The 21,499-nt window shown below is 34.9% G+C and overlaps 3 protein-coding genes across 3 annotated transcripts; all 3 read left to right on the top strand.

The window, feature by feature from the left end:
• The first annotated feature begins 5,291 nt into the window (after positions 1-5,291).
• LOC109173689 lies at positions 5,292-6,326 on the top strand. The gene is made up of 3 exons (XM_019322973.1): positions 5,292-5,354; positions 5,461-5,542; positions 5,809-6,326. The coding sequence occupies exons 1-3, from the start codon at positions 5,292-5,294 to the stop codon at positions 6,324-6,326; spliced, it is 663 nt and encodes a 220-aa protein (XP_019178518.1).
• Positions 6,327-7,439: 1,113 nt separating this feature from the next.
• Positions 7,440-8,078, top strand: LOC109172580 (histone H4). The gene has a single exon (XM_019321765.1). It carries the CDS (start codon positions 7,544-7,546, stop codon positions 7,853-7,855), a length of 312 nt encoding a protein of 103 aa, XP_019177310.1. The 5' UTR covers positions 7,440-7,543; the 3' UTR covers positions 7,856-8,078.
• Positions 8,079-8,983: 905 nt separating this feature from the next.
• On the top strand, positions 8,984-12,591 carry LOC109172590. Its single transcript, XM_019321776.1, has 11 exons — positions 8,984-9,494; positions 9,632-9,716; positions 10,301-10,497; positions 10,679-10,761; positions 10,908-10,953; positions 11,043-11,099; positions 11,221-11,275; positions 11,365-11,465; positions 11,550-11,613; positions 11,698-11,831; positions 12,336-12,591. Exons 1-11 carry the CDS (start codon positions 9,162-9,164, stop codon positions 12,498-12,500), a joined length of 1,320 nt encoding a protein of 439 aa, XP_019177321.1. The 5' UTR covers positions 8,984-9,161; the 3' UTR covers positions 12,501-12,591.
• The last annotated feature ends 8,908 nt before the right edge of the window (positions 12,592-21,499 follow it).

Below are 21,499 nucleotides of genomic sequence, written 5' to 3' on the forward strand. Positions count from 1 at the left end.
CTGGTGTTAACGCGCGCGTTTGGTCAGATTATGAATTTTCTGTTATGAGATTATGAATGTACTATAAATTCATAATCTCATAACAGAAAATTCATAATCGCATAAAAGAAAAATATTTATTAAATTATGAATTTTCTGTTATGAGATTATGAATTTACTGAAAATTCATAATCTCATAACAGAAAATTCATAATCTCATAACAGAAAATTCATAATCTCATAACAGAAAATTCATAATCTCATAACAGAAAATTCATAATCTCATAACAGAAAATTCATAATCTCATAACAGAAAATTCATAATCTCATAACAGAAAATTCATAATCTATGAATGTTGAAGAAGCTTGCGCTACAGAGGAGCAGCCATGGTTTCGGACGTGAATGTGTAGGCATGGTTCCAAAGTGAATGTGCAGGCATGGATTCATAATTTATGAATGTCCGAAATCATTGCTCACCTCAAATTAAAGTGAAACCGCGAAATGTGAAAATGAAGAAGAAAAAATTACGCAATTAATTAAGGGGGAAAAAAAATAACGCTGCATTAACACCATGGTGAACACGGGTTCTCAAATTAAAGTGAAACCGCGAAATGTGAAAATGAAGAAGAAAAAATTACGCAATTAATTAAGGGGGAAAAAAATAACGGTGCATTAACACCATGGTGAACACGGGTTCCATGGCATAATTACCGGTCTCGGACGAACCCAAGTGGCTAATGTGTTGGAAAACTGATACCGACATTCGTGCCCGCACACACGAGCTCGGGCTTGAATCGAACAGATCTCGTTTCTGGTTAGAAATTTGATTTGCACCCCCCCCCCCCCCCCCCCCGCACGAGAGAGCCTCTATGCTATACAATTCTAAAAGCTCCAAAAGAGCTCTTGTATAAAAGGGGGGTCAAATCCTCTTTCCAAACCAATGTGGGACAAAAAACTCATTTTTTCCCTTCATTTTCCAACTCAAGTGGGTCTACTTTGAGAATCAATATCTCATTCACCCATTATCCGTTTTGGCGTACAATATATCAATCTCTTCGTCTCACTACGAAGAACCCGAATTCACTTTGACCCGACCCAAATCGGAAGTGGACCCCACTGATAATTGTACCAAAAAATAGCCACTTAAAATGCCATTTTAATGCTATATTTCCAACAAAAGCTTTTGTGAATATGTAAGTAAAAATCCTATTATGTTAAATATGTGTAAGTAAAACTTATTACATGTCATTCATGCACTCAGCGGTCTCGGCGGCCAATGAGGGGTGTATACGTGTAGCAGATATATCTAACTGACCAATAGCTATTGTACTCGTTTCGAACGTCACTATATATATTCATCTTTAAGTACGGGCATTTGGGATCGGGCCCCAAACCGAGTATATGGGGTCGGGGCCGAGCCTAAAGGGCAAATTATGTTGTGGAACTGTGTCCACCTTGCTAGGTAGACACGGTTTCAAAACTATTCATAATTAGGAATATATAATTCAAAAATTATGAACATATAGTTCTATAATTATGAACATAGAGTTGTGAACATATAGTTCTGTAATTATAAATATAGAGATTCAATAATTGTGAATATGAAGTTCAAAAATTATGAATATATAGCTTTATAATTATGAACATATAGTTCAGTAATTATGAACATAGAGTTCTGTAATTGTGAATATAGAGTTCAATAATTATGAATATGAAGTTAAAAATTTATGAATATATAGATTTATAATTATGAACACATAGTTCAGTAATTATGAACACCGTGTCCACCTTGCAAGGTGGACACGGTTCCATAACATAACGATTAAGCCTAAAGGATTCATGGTAGAAACTGATTAAACTAAAGGAAGAGCCCAATACTATGCTCGACATGTCGGACCTGGTCGGGAAGAGGACCTCACAATGAATGGAGTCGAGTCCGATCATGTGATTGGTATGTACTGGTCGGTAACTTCGGGGTATAATCCCCATCACTTCCTATGTAGCTCATAATAATTGGGTGTTTATGAATTTGCTAACCAACTACTAATTAAAAATTTAAAGCCCAAAGTTAGGAGGTACAAAGTTTAAGGAAAATAAATTAGGGGTGTGTACCATTGCTCCCCATTATGCAACATAAAAAGTTAATCACCGGTAAGTGTATGTCATTTTTCACATTTATTTTAATTATTATTATACATAAGTAATAATTTGTTGGATAATGAGAGTGGCTTTAAATATCTATTTTTGTCATTATTTTTAACAGTCCAAACGCCTAATTAATAAAGCTAGAGAACATCATCACTTTTAAAATAATAGAAAAAAATAATGTGAATACACGAATCTATCTATACTATATATAAAAAACAAAATCCTCAACTTTAATTTCTCGCCCAAAATAGTCTTATACTATTAAGATTTGCGTAATATTATAAAATAGTATAATACAATTTCTAATAGAATATTTTTTTTTTTACTTTCCTATTCGTACTATTTTTTTTTTTTTTTGGTAGGAATATTCGTACTATAATTCTACATTAAAATTCCTATTCTAATATTGTAAAATAGTGTAATATTCATAATAGAATATATTGTTTCATACTTTTCGATTCATACTATAATTCTACATTAAAATTCCTATCTTATTCGTACTATAATTCTACGGCGGGACTTATATCCCGTCACTTCACCGGGACTAGGCGACAGCCCTCCTCTAGGGCCGTGCTCTGGTCCCGTGCAAGCACGGCTCTAGCCGGCGGCCCTCTTGATGGACCGTGGCTAGGCCCGTGACTCTGATCTGGTGTACACTGTGTTGTGCACCAGAAGGTTTCTCATATGCAAAATCCAATCCAAACAAGTCCAAAACAATCTCAACAATTCACAAACAAATACTAAGTCACTTCTAAGCATAAACACAACAAAATCTTATAGTTTCTACTCATTTATACTCAAAGCTAAGGCTTCACAGAGCCAAATTTTAAAGAGGAATCCATGAGGTTATACCTCTTGTAGACCTTCTTCTAGCTTGGATCTCTTCTTCCTCTCTATCTAGATTGTGCCTCCTTCACCACCATACATCCCAAACACCCTACAACCTTAGCGTAGAACCTCAAAGATTAGAAGAAACTAGAAGAGAAATGAAGGCTAGGTTTGAAGAGGGAAAAGAGTTTACTGTGATGTTGTTTTCTCCCTTTCTCTTGGCAGTAGAGCTGTCAAAACGGGCCCAACCCGTCGGGTTGGGCCCATTTAACCCGTATTTTATACGGGCTGGGTTGGAAGATTTTCAGCCTGTCCCGTTTCCAACCCGTTCTGTGTAACCCGTGAGGGATACGGGTTATACGGACCCACGGGCCGGCCCGTATAACCCGTATCCCCACCCATCTCCAAATGTGTTGTATAATTGGGTATTTTATTAATATTTAAAAATATTGTTACTAACAAGACTTGTACCCTTAACCTTTTACTTAAGTTATCAAATTATTACTATTGAAACCAATTACACTAAAAACACATGTTAAATATATTAATATAATTATATATCTATTTACATCATTCACAAGCATTATTAAATATATATCTATATTAATTAATTCAATTAATTGATATTAATTTAAAATTTATTTATTATATAAACTACATAAAGTAATAAATTATATATTTTATAAACTTTATAACTTAATAGTATATATTATAATTACAAAATAAAAAAATATTACATGTAAAGTATATTATTATTAAATATAAATTAAATAAATTATAATTACATATTAAAAACTAAAATCTAATTTTATATGTGTATATGTCACATGTGTATATGTCCTATGTATATATGTGTATATGTTATATGTGTATATATATAAATATACATATTTTTTCACCATGGTTAATGTGGTTGATTGAAAATAGTCTTGGTTAGTAACTTCGAGGTCATGGGTTCAATTTTTAAGCAATACGATAATAAATATTTTAATCATGTAAATTATTAAAAAAAAAAAAAAAAAGGGCTGACGGGCTGGCCCGTTTAGCCCGTCCTACACGGGTTGGGTTGGGATTTTCCCAACCCCTGGGAAAACGGGACGGCCCGTCCCGTCCCGTTTCCAGTTGAACCCGAGACGGGCCAGCCCATATGGGTCGGGCTGGCCCGTTTTGACAGCTCTACTTGGCAGATAATTTGTGTGGAGAGGCAAAGAAAGAGATCAGGGAATCAAGATGGAATCATGGAGTTTATATAGGGTCCACAACCCTAGGTAGAAGGCCAATGATTGGATGAGGGCAAAATGGTAATTTAGAGTGGTTCTAGCAAAGATCAGACAAGGTTAAATTTCTTTGTGGTCCACCTTGCAACATGAACCATAGACTAGAAATGCTATTTTAAATACTTTGGGGTTGAAAATGAATTTTCTCAAAAAGCTATTTAGATGAATCCTTGTTTAAAATCTTTTTGGACACTCCTGGTCTCACTCAAATAAATTTCTCGATTAAAATCTTGGTACGCGAAGTACCCGAAAATTTAGGAATTTTTGAAATAGAATCAATTTTGGTGTCAAATTAATTTGAAATGTGACGAAAATATTTTATTAAAACACCGATTGATCGCAAAATTTTTAATGGAGTGAAAAAGACTATTTTGGGATTTCTAAATACCGGATTTATAAAATGAAATTTTGGATTGTTACATCTAGCCTTATGCCAGGGTGGTGTGATGAGACCTTTATGGAAAGAATAAAAGTAAAATCGTCCTCTCCAACTTCCCCGTACAAAATTTTCTTAACATTAATTAATTAATTTATTAATAAAAAAATTAATAAAGTTTAATTGGTAACAAAATGTATATGAAAATTAACTAATATCTATTAATTTGTAATATTCTTTGCAATTCTGCGTAATAACGCAATTTTATAAGGAAATAATGATTTATTAATTATTATATAATTTTGTAAGGCAATAATGATTTATTAATTATTATTTACAACAATAATAATAATTCAAAAACTGATTTTACAGCATTCTATCTATACTATTAATAAAAGTAAAATCCTCCTCTTCAACTTTTCCGCCCAAACTAATATGAATATTAATTAATATGTACCCTATACTATTAATAAAAATAAAATACTCCTCAACTTTTTCCAACCAAACTAATATGAATATTAATTAATCTATACTATTAATAAAAGTTGGTGTTATCGGATTCGGATAAGAAACAATTACCTTTGGTGGAGTTGGAGAAGTTACTATATTTGTGGGGAAGAACATGAGGGACTTTCTAGAAATGTCATTCCAGACGAAAATATCATGAGTTTTGATGGAAAACATGTTGGCAGCCGAAGAGTTGACATATGACAAGGAATCGTTGAAGACAGAGCATGAAACGTTGGTAACACAATTGACGGACGAGCAAAAGAATGTCTTCGACTCTGTGATGAATGATTGAATGACATTGATTCTAATGGAGGTGTAATGTTCTTTGTGTATGGTTACAGAGGAACACACAAGACATTCATGTGGAGAACGTTATTGTCAAAGATATGAGCCACAATGATATTGTTCTCAACGTTGCTTCAAGTAAAATAACATTTTTGCTCTTGCCGGGAGGCAGGGCGGGGCATTCCAGATTTGGTATACCACTCTCTTTGAATGAAGATTCCACGTGCAATGTATCGCAAGACAATGACCTTGCTGGGCTTATAATAACGAGCAAATTGATAGTATGGGACGAAGCACCGATGAACTACAAATACTATTTTGAGGCTTTTGAGAAAAACATGAGGGATCTATTGAAGTTCGCCATATCGGGTAGAGCTGAAAAGACATTTGGTGAAAAACATTAGTTTTGGACGGCGATTTAAGAAAGATTCTTCCCATTATTTTGAAAGCAACACGGCCAATAGTTGTCGGAGCCACTATTAATTCTTCCTACCTCTGGACAAACTGCAAGGTATTGAGGCTCACGAATAACTTGAGACTACAGAGCTTAGCTTCAGAGGAAGATAGACAGGCGGTTGATTGGTTTTCAATATGGATTGCAGACATTGAATATGGGATTACAGGGGTTGTTAATGACGATTTGTCTGAGATTTCCGACAGGTTTCTGTTGAAGTGTGGACACGATCTAATAGCAACTATAGTGGAAAGCACCTTCCAAAGCGCAGGATATGACATGCTTGATGAGTCGCACCTAGAAGGCCGAGCGATAATCTCACTGGCTTTAGATGTCGTTGATCAAATTAATCAGTACATATGCGACATGAACATTACGGAATATCGAACATATTTAAGTTGTGACTCTTTGTGTAAGGCAGAATTGGACAGGAAAATCTACCATAACTACACACTCCTGAATTCTTAAATAGTTTGAGATTGTCTGGACTTCCTAATCATTCATTGACATTAAAGGTTGGTCCACCTGTTATGTTATTGTGGAACATAGACCACTCTCTTAATCTTTGCAATGGTATGCGCCTCTTGTCACAAGACTGTCAAATCACATTGTTGAAGCAAGAATAGTAGTTAATGAGACACATCAAGGAACCAAATTTCTTATCCCACAAATATCTCTATACTAGATTTCCCTTCGGTGTACATGACTTTTTTCCCGAGTCACCCATTATGATGGCCTAAAGGTTTTAGCTCTAGACGATGATGGACAAAATTTTGTTACTACTACCAATGTCGTTTATAAAGAGGTTTTCAATAATGTGTAATTCAAACAATTGATAATATGTTTTCTTTTTATACAAAGATGGCAAAATTGCTATAGATATACATAGAAAATATATATCTTCCGTACAAATAATTTCTATATCTAAGTTGCTAGACAACGAGCTAATTAGCCCAATCAATACAAATCCAAAATACTGATATATAAAATCTCTAAAGTTTCAGCATCGAATTCGTATATCTTCACGTTAGCTATTAATCAGATAATTATTTACTCGAATTCAAGCAATGGTAACATTATAAAACATAATCAATCCAACTCAGTTCTTCAATTGCACTATATAATATTCAATGTTATAATTTATATAATTGTATATCGATCCAAATATTTTTAAAATATTACAATAAATTTATTGCGTGCAACGCATGAATGAAAATACTAGTAATTATGAAGAAAAGAATGCTATGGACATATAATTGAAGGGACAAAAGTATAATTTTCTGTTAAAATTTTAAATCAAAATAGTGAATAAACGAAATATCACTCCAATTCTAAAATTTCAATCTCTTTCCGCTCATTTTGGGACCGCGCCCAAAGTACACTTTTCGTGTATTCACAGAAAAAGCACAATCCACAACTAAGCATAGAAAAACCCCAACCATCCGTCGATTCATCTTTAATCAACGATTCCCATTCAATTTCATCTAGTCACGCGGATCTCCAGTTTCGACCGTCGATTAACCATTTCAATCTAACGGTCAAGATTGATTCTATTCTACATTTCGGACAATAAATGGCGCACCCCGTCCCACGTCCAGCTCACTTCCAAATCAAAATCTACTTGTCCAATTTACCTCTCACTCCACCAATTCAAAACCCTAGATTTCTTCTTTCTCTCTGCAAAAATGTCCGGCCGTGGAAAGGGAGGCAAGGGATTGGGCAAGGGAGGAGCCAAGCGTCACAGGAAGGTGCTTCGCGACAACATCCAGGGGATCACGAAGCCGGCCATTCGCCGTCTGGCTCGTAGAGGAGGCGTGAAGCGTATCTCCGGCCTCATCTACGAGGAGACCAGGGGAGTCCTCAAGATCTTCCTCGAGAATGTGATCAGAGACGCCGTGACATACACTGAGCACGCTCGGAGGAAGACCGTGACGGCGATGGACGTCGTCTACGCCCTCAAGAGGCAGGGCAGGACTCTGTACGGTTTCGGAGGCTAGGATGTTGGGATGCGCTATTGGATGTTCGTCTGTGTAATTGCAGATCTGTTGGACTATTTCCGTTTAGTTTTTAGTTATGTTTTTAGGTTGTAGGTAGCGATTGTCTGCTTGTTTCGTGAATGTAATATCCTGTTGCAGTTAAAGCATCACTAATACCTTCTGTTCTGATTTTGTGAATCAATACAACGTTATCTGCTCTATGAAAATTGAATTTCGTTCTAAATTGGATAGCCAGTTTTTAGAGTATATGATTATATATATTTAATTGCAGAGTTTTCATGCAATGACGCGTGATTGGATGGATGTTTCAAGCGGTGTTTTTGCGTTAGGGCGTATAATTCGATTGTGTTCAATGTGTTTTGATTTGATTTTCATGTTGCTTGTTTGCATTTGTTCAGATTGGTTGTTGATTGCTTTCATCCTCTGATCCTAATGTTGTGTTAGCATCTCTTTTTGGCAAGTGTTTTATAGCAACTAGATACATTTTTTGGCTTTTGATGGGATTTTATCATTTAATCTCTTCTATATCTTTGGTACACTGTTAGTGCAAAATTGTTGAAGTTATTTTTATCCTCCCTTCCTGCATTCGATTTGAACCTTTTTGCTCTTGGTCTGCACTCTTGGGATTTTATCATTAATCTCTCCTATATCTATTGGCCTATGGTCACACTATACTATTTGGGTTGAATTAATCAATTATGTACGGTCGACGTTTTTCCACTCTTCAAACATAAGTCTCAGTCAATACTTCCGAAATTTTTAAAAACATTGAAAGTTTGAAGTTAAAACTAATTGATATATAAATATGACAAAGCAATTTTTTTTTTTTTTTTTTTTTTTTTAAACTAGTAGTCACTACTCAAGTATGCAATGTTCTTCATAAGTGATGGGCTCAACTCATAAGTTGCTCACTATTATCAATAACTGATTGATTTAAATTATAAACTGTTTTTGTTTAGGTTGAACTTGTAATATTGATTGTCTGAGTGACTTGGTTGGATGAAAAGATTGTACTTTTGTACTATATATAACTTCTATTTTTGATTATCTGATTGACTTGATTAGTCGAAAGGATTGTACTTTTAATTGCATTATTGTTCATAGTTTACGGGTTCAAATCATATTGTTTGACGGATTTGACTAGAGGGGTCAAACTCATAACTTTGATTTCCTAATTAACTTGGCCGGAAAAGTCGAACTTGTAACTTGAATTGCCTTGTTGGCTTTTGCTGGTATTAACACCACGTGGGAGAAGAGAGGTTAAGCAGGTGGGCGGTGTGATTCCCCCAAAACCGCCACGTAGCAAATGGGTGGGTATCCTAGTCGGCTACTCTCTATAAATGATTTATCCATTACAGCACCTCGTGGAACTTGCTTTCAATTCTCTTCTAATATAATAAATAAATGCATCATTAGATTCTCATCTTCTACTGCCTCTTTCAGATTTCAGATATCTCCTATCCTTGTCTCCTATTCCCCCTCCCTCTATGTAAACTCCAGTTTGGATTTAAACGGAATTAGGGCGCATTCAAGTATTTCGAAGAGGAGGAGAAATCTAGCTTCGTTGGAAATGCCGTCGCCTCCGAGCTCAGCTTACCTTACAGCTCTCACGCTAGAAATCGAGAGAAAGCTTCAACGTGTATGCGTCTCTCTGTGTGTTTGATATATATGCATCGGACTCATCATATACGGCTTTTGTTTTTACTATTTTTTTTTCTCTGGTTAAGAGGTTACGGTTTCAGCATAAGTTGATAAAATGTGTAAATTTCATTACAGGCATTAGCTCTGCCGACGCAGAGGCGCGATTTGTTGCAAGAGCTATTTGCTGATATAGCTTTAGAAGTTGACGATCGAGCGAAAGGTGACTACACTGCTTTTAAGACTTGAAACGGATTTTGTGAGTTTAGATTTGTACGCATTTTGCAATAGATTTTGATTTTTTTTTTTTGTTTTTTGTTTTCTATGTTGATAGTAAACTGTTCATCGGTAATTGGTTTTGATTTTTACTATGCTGGCCTTGAAGGTGCTTTAGAATTGGAAATTTTGCAGATATTTTTACATTGTCATTAATGTCTCCCTTTTTAGTGTAAGATTTCTTGATGAATTCAAATTTTATGATGCCAATCTAGTTTTTAGGCTTGAGCTTCTTGGCCTCTGGTTTGGGTGGTTTTGGCATGAGCTCCCAAGGTCATTTGGCTTTGCAAAACTGCAGTGGATGATGATTCTGTGCTCTTTTTTTTGTCTTTTAAGGCTATTCTGCTGCTAGTATGTATTTTTGCTTCTTAGTCCTATACTAATGTTCCTTTTAGTGTGTTAGTAAATACTCATAATAATTGGTGTTATTCAGAATTTTTACAAATCTTAGTAGGTGCTGTCACTGCTGTGGTTTCTAGAATATGCTAATCTATGACACTCATGTTCAATATATCTGTTGAAATTGAACAGAAATACTTTTCAGCAGTGAAAATTTGAGATCTGCCAGTGTGGAAAAGATCAAAGGCCCAATATGTTACTTTGATGTGCTTGCTGATCATTTCGTTCATGTGGCCGACAGTGGGAAACCAATCCTTAGTTTAATTGTTCAGCTTTGGAGCCAGCAGTCCTTTGCTTGCCATATATTTTCCCTCTTGTTTCACAAGTGGGTACGTGAGCTTGCATTTAACTCACAACTTGATGGTTTTACAATTTCATGGCCTATTAGCTATTATACATCATATGTACTTTTACATTCCATTGAATGTAGTTGGAACTTGATGAAACAAACTCCAGTTGATATGTCTGTCTTCTACCATTCACTAATTCTGACCAATCCTTTTTTTGCAGCTATTTGAGGTTGAGCTTGACAAATCTGAATCTCTGCTTCGGTACTCTTCAGCCCTTGTTCAAGGTGCTACCGATGTTTTCTGGTATGGGTTTTAATCACCTTTATGGTTTATGGCCTCTATAAATACCTGCTGTGTAACTTCCCATGCCACATTTACAGCTTTTGTTAGTGATGCTAAATTTACCATTGGGCTGGAAAATGACTTTTTATGGCGATGCCTTTTTACAGGATTGATGTCCATTCAAACACAAAGTGCTTTCAAAGTCTCTTTAGGGTGAGATACAACTAGTAAAATACATATATGTTTTTGTCACATGTAAGTATATATTCTAACATTTCCTTATCTTTTTCAACCCACTGAAGTATCTCTTCGAGGAAGTTTCACTTGTTCCAGAACGGTTAAAGAAGATACCATTTCAGGTTTATCATTCTTACTATTTTCTCTGCCAATATGTATTCTATTTTTATTAAAAAGTAGGCGGGCATGCCTAAAGAGTGTTTTACTATGGAGTATTATTGACTCTTTCTGACCCTAAAACAGGCCCAACGGAATTTGTTCCTCCTCCTTTCACGGTTCATCTTTTTTTACGACTTAGGTGAGCCACAGAGCAGATCTCAGCTCTATACAGCATAATATAGACATTGAACTTGTTTATTATAAGTGCTTACTTGCATTTACTTTCAGTTGACAAGCTAGAAATCTTCTTAAGTCAGTTTCCTGATTTTCCAAATGCTGTGTTTATGGGTGGTCCGGCTGATTTTTTTGTTACTGAAGTAGCTGATCAGGTGAGGGACATTCCACTATATATAGCTTTGAGTCGGTTTGCATCTTTTCAACTTCTTTGTTGACACTTTGGTGTTTTCAATCAGCTTCAAAAACTGAAAGTTGAGCCTGTACTATTGCATTACCTCTCCCAGGTGAAAGTACTCAGCAGTAAGTGCAGCTGCCTGGATTGATTTGATTAAGTCTATCATGTTTGTTAGGTTGCAATTGTATTAAGGAGCTTCGCGTGTACAGGGTTAGAATTGAGAATGACAACAAGTACAAGACTAAGGACTTGCTTGTATAGCTTCACCAGCCCGGGCGCTCCAATGTACCCAACAAGAGCCGTCCGTCACGCAGCATGGGATGCGCTAGATTTTCTTTTTCCTGTGAGTGATCTTTCAAAATTCAAATCATTTTATTTGTTGATGGGTTGGCAGCTTAAATGATTGCTAAACTGTTACACATTGTTCAATTGAACTATTGAAAAAAAAAGTGCAATTGAACTATTAAAATTTTGCAAATAACAATTTTTATAGGTTACTTTCAAGTATTCTTTAAATATGATGTCATAATGTCAACTTATTGTTTTAATTTTTAAACAATTAAAAGAAGAAAAAAAACCATTTTTGTCATTCATTTAAATTTGGTAACAAATGAAAAATCAATATATTTTTTCCCAACCGTACCATTCTCCCAAACAATAAATTTTTGCTTAGATCTTACTCTTCAACATAAGATATGGCAGCCTAAGTGCTAGGTTGAGGTTGATTCAAATGGTACAATTATTTGTTCAATGGTTCAATTCATATTGTTTAAAAGTTCAGTGACCTTTTTGACAAGTTAAATTTGGTATGTACTGGTAAACTGAGGCAGTTGATTGTTTGGTTCAGGTTGGGCGATATCCACGGCACCTTATAAGTATATTCTTCCGGTTGCTATATCCATGGTACTGGCCATCTTCTTTCTGGAACTTCATTAAGTGGTGCGTTGTGGCATTATTTTATTCGGTATTAAGATTAATTTTCTCCAGTAGGGATAAGTTAAAAGAAAGATAGATAAACAATTTTGAAGTCACATTGTATCTTGTCTTTATATCACCTTATCATCTGATGCTATATATCAACCAAGACAGTGTCATGCTCATTTCATTTGTCGTTGCCTTTATTGAGTTTAAGAAAGAATTATTTAGTTACCACTTACCACCTTCATAACCTAACCTAAACCTCCGTGAAATGCGCTTTCCTCTTCCCCCACCACCATGTGCCCTTCTGAAGCTCCACCCTTGTACACTGTTTAAATCCGACATAATAAACAAATCCATATCAGACAAGGAACTTAGGTCTTGCACTATGCAAAGTGCAATTCATAATCTTTATATTATAAATTTATAATTTTTAAACTTTAAATTCATAATTTAAATACAGTAAATTTATAATTTTTATACTGTAAATTTATAATTTTTATGTTGTAAGTTCATAATTTTGTAACTGTATAGTTATTAAATTATGAACAAATATAGTTATGTGATTTGTGAATACAGAGTTCAACAATTGAAAATATGAACATCGAAAATTATGAACATAAAATTCTATAATTGTGAATATAAAGTTCAATAATTATGAATATATAACTTTATAATTATGAACATATAACTCAATAATTGTGAATATAAATAGTGTGCACCATGCAGGTGTACACAATTGCCATCCAGAGCCAGATTTTAGGCTGTGCAAGCTGGGCTACCGCATAGGGTCCCCAATTTTAGAGGGCCCCAAATTTTAGAGGCCTAATATTTAATATTTACCTAGCTAGTTTGGAAATAAAAATTAAAAGTTTACAATTAATCTTAAAAGGTTGTATGAAGAGATGGTAAAAATGTGTATTTATTATATTTTAACTTGGAGGTTAAAAAAGGTTCGAAACTCGCATATCTTAGTTTTAAAAATTAAGATTTTGGAGGGCCTCAGTTATTTACCAGAGCAGAGCCACAAAAACTTAAAATCCGGCCCTGTGTACATCACTACATAAATATATATATATAACAACTATTACAAGATCATACCATCATATCATTAATGTTAGAATAATGTCCATAATTAGATTTTACAACAGTTAGTCACTTAGTTGATTGTGTTGTTGAATTTGCCTAGTTGATAGTATTAGCTGCTTGTAGAGAGATGTTTGATAAATTAATTGTTAACAGATTACATACAAAATAATTTTTTCAAAAAGCTAATAAAATTTTAGTATTTTAGAGATAACAAAATACTAATTAATCAAACACTTATATTAGTTGTTTAATCAAGTCAAACAGTTAATAGTGATCAAATAAGTCAAAATTGATTAATAAATTAACTATGTTATTAAATAGAACCTATATTTGTTTTGAAAAAATAAAACCTAGTAGAATTTATTTTAGAACTCATAATTTTTTAACTTTTATCTTTATTAATTTACAAAAATAACACTATCTACCATTTATTAATCAAAATCTTAATATCTTAATTTATCTGTTTATATCTTTATATACTTATCTGCTACTCCAATAAATATTAAATATTTTCAGTTAACTTTTCAACGATTAATTTTATTAAATACTTTTAGTTAACTTTTCAACAATTAATTTATTAATTTTATTAAATATTTTTAGTTAACTTTTCAACAATTAATTTTATTAAATACTTTTCTTAACTAAGCGTGAATCATTATGTTATCTGGATTGAATACTACGGAGTATTTGCTAGCACCACTCTCATTAGCGGTATACACGAGGTCTATAAGTCTATTGCTTGTCTAATCGCAAATTATGCCGTGTAACTGTATACACCATGTATGGTGCACATAGTTATATAACAGTCGTTTTGATTAAAAATGATACGGTTCGACTTAAAAAAAAATTATTTTTGATTGTCGTTAACGTTGTTATGTTGTACATAATTTGAACTATATATCCAGCATTAATAAACTATATATCAACACCAGTTATTGGTTTTTTGTTTTGGCTTATAGCAATTCGCTACGTCTGTGTATTCAGAATTAATGAATTATATATCCAGAATTAATGAATTATATATCCAAAATTAGTGAACTATATCTCCACACTAATTATTGGTACTTTGTTTTGACTTATGACAGTTCGATGTGTTTGTATATTCAGAATAATGAACTATATATTCAGAATTAATGAACTATAAATTCAGAATTAGTCAACTATATATCCATAAAATGCATAATATCTGGGAAAAATGACATTTTTTTCCCCCGAGTTATATACTTATAGCACTTTTCTTCCCTGAATTATTCATGTAAACACATTAGCTTCCTTAATTATTTTAAAAGTGTCGATTTTTCTCGCTGATGTTTTAAATTGACATTTCTACCTTTAAAATAAACATTTTATTTATTTTTATTCACTAACAAATTAGTGCGTGTACATAGGGATTACTACTGTTCGATTCGAATTTAACCGTACACTATAGCAATTGAATTAAAAGTTTCCGGTTATGATTCAAATACAGAACTCAATATTTGAATTTCAATTTATTAAAATTATGAATCAAAAAAACTGATTCGCGATTTTGAACTGTCTTCATTTTATTTTTTTTTTTAATTTTAGAATAGTCTAAATTCAACAATAAAAGTATTTTATTTTTTTCAGTTCCAAACATGAACCAACCGTCCCGATTCGCGATTTTAATAAACTCTAAATATTAAGTTTCGATTCTAAATTGTAATTAGAATATTTTGATTTGGTTGCTATAGTGTCTGTTTGGTTTGAATCAAATTGTGGTCATAATTTGTTGGAGAAGAAAAATAAATGAAATATCTATTTTAAAGATAAATGTATCCATTTAATATTTCAAGAGAAAAATAACCACTTAAATAATTCTAAGAGAAAAAATGTTGTAAGTATATAACTCAGAGGAAAAAAGTGTCATTTACCATAAAAAGAAGTAGACCTCAGTTAACAATAGTGAGAGAAAAAGGAAATTGATTTGTGAAATTAAACGGTACTGTTCGCAATCTGATGGCAACATGGCCGGCTTTTAGATTTTTGTGGCTCCGTTCGAATAAATAAATAAGGCTCTACCAAAATTAAAATCTATAAAACTAATACCGTAATTTTATTATCTAAATATATAACAAAAAAAAATTATTCGTGCATCGCACGCACACTGCACAGATAATTGGGCAATTATTTGCTCGAATTCAAGCAAAGGATAACATAAAAAAAAAACATAATAGATACAACCAATTTCATTAAGGAAGAAGAAAATAATTTGATCTCCGCCATTAACAACCACTTCAACCTTCCTAAAGAAAATAATTTGATCTCCGCCATTAACAACCACTTCAACCATGATGTCATCCGGCGATCATCAAGGGAGGGAGTTAGGGGAGGGGTCGTCGCCTTGGAGACCGGCGGTGGCGCCGCCTCATCCGCCGGTTCAGCTCAGCCGCTACGAGGCGCAGAAGCGCCGCGACTGGAACAAGTTCGGGCTGTACTTGAAGATCCAGCGGCCGCCGGTCCCACTTCCCCTCTGCAATTACAATCATGTCCTCGATTTTCTCCGGCGACTCGACCAGTTCGGAAAGACTAATGTTCACTAACCTACAAACCTCCTATTATCATCTACAAATATGATTGTGTTAATTGCTCTGAAATGCTGATCATACACTTGAGTAATCTGCCCAGTGTTAATGTCTAACTGTATTATTATTCTCCAATCACTCATATCCACCAGAAGTGCATTATGACACAAATTTTACCACTCTTTGTTCATGCAAGAAAGACATATATATTGATGTAATGCTATACATGCAAGAAAGACATATATGCTTCTGTGCTAAATGCATTTATATTTTAATGAATATGTAGTAAAGTACGTGGTCAATATTGCTATATTGTCATACATTCAGTGTGCTATTTGCATCAAGCAGATAGCTCCTTTTACCTACATTCAGTGTGCTAAAGGTTTGAGCCTACGTTAAGCATATATATATATATATATATATATATATATATATATATATATATATATATATATATATATATATATATATATATATATATATATATATATATATATATATATATATATATATATATATATATATAGATAATCAGTTCCACTGGTGCAATGATTCGTCCAAGATCAGCGGTAATGCCTTTAAGGTGTTGTTTTCGTTTCATTTTTCTTCTGGATGTTTTGTTAGTTACGTTTCTCATCCTGCCATAACAAGGACACCAGGCCATCAGAATTGACCACCGGAAATGTGAACACTTACTGCAAAATCCTGATAGGACGCTGAACAAACAAGAGCAGACACAAAGGCTCAATTGCACCATGAGGTATTGATCAAGTGACATGCTATGGCCGGTGAACAGTACTTTCCTCATATTATATTCTAATAATGAGATATATCTTTTCAGGCCATGTTATGTGCATATTATACATGCTACTTGTATATATATCTGCTAGAAATTCACAAAGTCTTGATCTTTTAATTGGTCAGCAGATTTTCTGTGCATTGCTGTTTTTTTTTTTTTTTTTTTTTTTTTTTGGCTTATACAGCTAATATATTCAATTGTTATAGATTAACTTCATATCTAGCTTTAGAGGATTTTTACTTAATGTTCATGCTTAAATAACACTGGGCATTCCTTTATAACTGTGCTAATTTCAATACCTTCACCAATGCAATAAAAATATGAAGTGTTAGTCTGAATATGAGCCATCATATTGACATCATTGTCTCTTGGCATCTTTTGACAAATTTTTTGACCATTTAATTAAGTTCTATCTAAATGGTAACGATTATTTGTTATAGGCCATATATGTTGAGACTTATCTAGCTCTTATATATGATCATTACAACCCAGAGTTACATTCTAGAAAATATTGTTAAGAGCATATCAGAGTATGTGGTAACTTATTCTTGGGTTGTGTACCATAAAACAGTGACATAGTTTTGTTAAGGTGCACCTGTCGTTGCTAAACCTTAAATGTTATGTCCTAAATGTGGTGATCTTTGTTAATGCCTATGATTTCAAAAGTAAAGCTCTCAATTTTGAATATATATTTACCCATAAAGTAAATTAAGAGCTCTAATTTTACTATTTCACTCCTTAGACCAAACCTTAATAGTGAATGTCCATTTTTCTATGTCACATATTTCATATTATATTAATCCCTGAAGGATTGCTTTGGTCAATTGTTATGATCCTCCTTTGACCAAATTTAAAAATTTAGGATGTTTATTTCGTCTCTGAATGTGACTAGTACAATATAATATCGTTACGCAAGTGAATCTTTATAAGCACTTTGTACATAGTGCACATTGTTTTCTAAACTAGTCATCTTGTACTCCAGTAGTAGTACATGCATGACGAACTTATACTAAGTATTTTGAATGTCATTGTTTTAAAAGACATCAAAAACTTAATTTTTGTGGGAATATAAACTTTGAGTTTTAAATCTTCCCCACTTGACAATGTGTTTTGGTCAATGGACTATTTTTTAATAAGGTCGGAAAGACTCTGAATATATCTTTGCGTGATTAACGATTCCTGACTCGTGAATGAAGTCTGAACTCCTATTTTTTAATGCTATGCTACTATGCAAAAATGCTATGTGCTTAACCGCCAAAAGTGAGTCACATCATGTTGGTTTGCTTGAAGCAAACAAATTGTTAATATTTGATAATATTTCAACATCTATACTTCTTTTGGCGTTTTAATCTCCCTAAGATTGTCAAATGTTCCACTCATTTTGTTCAATGTGTATGCTTGCCCTATCTAATTTTATACGTCACTTGTGGTAAATTTCATATACTTTTGAGAACTTATTGTGTTGCGATAATCTTTACTTTTTAGAGACTCATTTTTTAATTATGGCATGAGCAATTGGGCCACTTAGGGCAAAAAATAATGAGTTAGATATTATAATTTCTTATCCACATGAGTATTTTATAGAGCATGTGTGAAGGATAAATTATCGAATTATTTGTTTTGGGGATATACTTTTGTTTTAAATCCAAATCTAAACATTTGCCTAGTACATGGTTTCAAAATAAACATTTCCCTATCTGTGTTATTATTTATAGTGCGCAGTCTATTTCAATATATCACCACCACAGCGTACCTCTAAAAAGGCTACCAAAGAAGCCTCTGTCTCTTGATTAATTAATATCAAGAGCATATGATAGGAGATCAATACATATCCTTAGGTACGTTGACTGCATACTTAATTAATGAAGATCGTTTCTTGGCATTAGGGGGAGATAAGAATTCAAATTTAATAGAATGCCAAAAAATTTCATAAAATGAAAATATCTTCATTATTTAAATCCATGTACTAGTTAAGACTGGACTGGAAGTTCATAAGATAGTCTATTTGCAATATTAGCAAATAAATCTGCCAAATACATCATAATGATCATAAAAGAGTGACTAGGTCCTGTGTACCTTCCCCAACTAGGACCAAATATATTTACCGATACTCTTTATGACACTAAAAGTGTTGGAGATCCATCAGTGTATGAAATAAGAATCATTATACTAGATCTAGTAAATAAATATTGTCACTCTTGGAAAGGCTTGAATAATTTAGTCCTGGAGACGCTCGTCCAGATGATGAGAAACCCTAGTCAATTCATAGGTGCACCACACAAACATAATACTAGGGATGCGGGACAACCAGATGTGATCTGAATAGTTGTGGAAAATGTCTAGAATCTGGTTGACTTAAATATTGCAATGAACAATTATAAATATGGGAGAAATTCTTGAAAAATGTTATAAGTTGTCGACAACACAATTGCCTTCAAATTGCTCAAATTATATGACAATCTGGAGCCAGAACTAGGTGCCAGAAGCACCTAGATTGATTAACGTATAAAGAGAGCAATTAAAGGCATATACAGCTCAACTCGCTAATATATTCCTTATGTACACCATTGAGGTATTAACCATGTAGGTTACAAATGGTGTGGAAGGAAAACAAGAATAACGAGGTGATAAGGTATGAAGCGAGTTTGTAGCCTATGGGTTCACACAGAGACCCTTAATTGATTTTAATAAATATACTCTCCACGATAAACGGCATTAATTTCCGCTACATAATATTTTTGGCAGAATAATAATAAATTTAGATATGCAGTTAATATTGTGTAGAATCCCAGTTGATCCCGAATATATAATTTTATCTTCCAAATCACCCATGATTAGGCTTCAAAATCCTTTCCTGCTTCTAAAACATATACTTTACTTTTTTATCAAAGAGTCTCTCTCCAATATAAACCCTGTCCTCAGAGTAGTTTGAGCACCCCCTCCATCGGCTTCTGTCACTACTCTGTAAGTTTTGACAATTCTTTATTATTTATTATTTTTAATTTTCTTTTTATTTTTTTTCGAGGCGGCCGACTGCCTCGGCCAACGGTCGTGACGTGCCTCAGCAATTTTTTTTTTTGAAGCGGCCGACTACCTCGGCCGACCTTGGACTGAGGCGGCGCCTCAGCCCGCGGTCGAGGCGTACGCCTCGGCCGTTGTGGCGAGCCTCAGCCGATTTTTTTTTGACAATGTGTCATATTTTTTTCTTGACAGGCGATTTTGTACCCGAGTGTCGCAAGCCTATCTGTAACCGAGGTTAGTGTCTTTCTGTTTCTAATGGACATAGCACACTTGATTGATGTCGAGGAACTTAATTCTGACGATGGTGATGAGGAGTACCTTCCTCACTATTACTCTCCCCTATTTGAAAATTTCCCCCCTCTTCCTTTTGTCGTTGACTCACCAACACCTAAGCCTCGATCGAAAAGTGTAAAATGCGCGGGCCTCACACTCCGCTCTTGATAACTCTCTCATCCTGTATACACGGCCTCAATTGGGGTCGCAGGATTGGGAGGACATTGGAGATCTCCTTGGTCCTAGCGTTCTGAGCCTCCCCTTGATCCCCATGGTAGTATCGCCAATCCTCCCTCCGACAAGTAGTTTGGGGTCCACCTTTTGTCACTATAGCTTGGATTGCGATTTCCCCTTCATAATTTCCTAATAGACTTCATGAATTACTATGAGATAGCCCCCGACAAACTCGTTCCTAACGGTCACCAGGCGATTGCTGGCTTTCTTTCAATATGCCAAGAAAGAAAGATAGAGCCCACGTTAGATCTTTTCCAGGCTCTTTTCATTGTTGGTAGAGCCTCTGAGGAGGGTAAGGGATTTGTCATTGTTTTTGGTAGACCGCGTTGCAGGCTCTTTGAGGACCGCCCCTCCTTTAACAAGGTATGGAAACCCAAGTTCGTCTTTGTCTCACTTATGGGTTCCCCATCTCCTTTTCGTGTGAAGTGGGGATCCCAACTACGTTGCCCTCCTCCTCTGGACATGAGTCATTCTATCCGCCGAGATGTAGATGAGGGATGGCCTTTTGTTGATTGTCGATTACACCATTGAGTGGAAGCTCGCGGGCTTAGGTTTCGTGAGGACTCGACCTGTTGCTCTTACATCGACGGGTATCCTACTGTTATCACCTAGTTTTATTCATCAACTACTAATTCTAACTTGCCTCCTTTTGTTGCAAGTACCATGTCTGCGTCTTCAAGAACTGGTCGATACTTGTCGCGGTCGCAAGATCCCCCATCCAAGAAGAGCAAGGTGGAGAAAGGTAAGATCGAGGACTTTCGAGGTAAAGGAAAAAATAGCCACGCTGCGGCTGAGGAGGTGATGCCGCCCCTGCCGACTCGCACGCCTACTCCATCCAAGGTCGCCGCTACCGGGGAGGGGGGGGGGGGGGTGATGCAGCCCCCACCAACTCGCATGCCTACTTCATCCAAGGTCGTCGCCCTTTCTCCCCAACCCTCCGAGAAGCGGGGAGAAACTTCCACTGATCCGAGCTCGAGTGTCGGACCATGAGAAGACTCGGATCAGTGGAAGTTTCTCCCCGCTTCTCGGATGGTTGAGGAGAAGAGGCGACGACCTTGGATGAAGTAGGCGTGCCAGTTGGTGGGGGCTGCATCACCCCCTCAGTAGCGGCGGCCTTGGATGGAGTAGGCGTGC

This window comes from Ipomoea nil, unplaced genomic scaffold (genome assembly GCF_001879475.1).
Source record: "Ipomoea nil cultivar Tokyo-kokei standard unplaced genomic scaffold, Asagao_1.1 scaffold0146, whole genome shotgun sequence".
Taxonomy (NCBI): Eukaryota; Viridiplantae; Streptophyta; class Magnoliopsida; order Solanales; family Convolvulaceae; genus Ipomoea; species Ipomoea nil.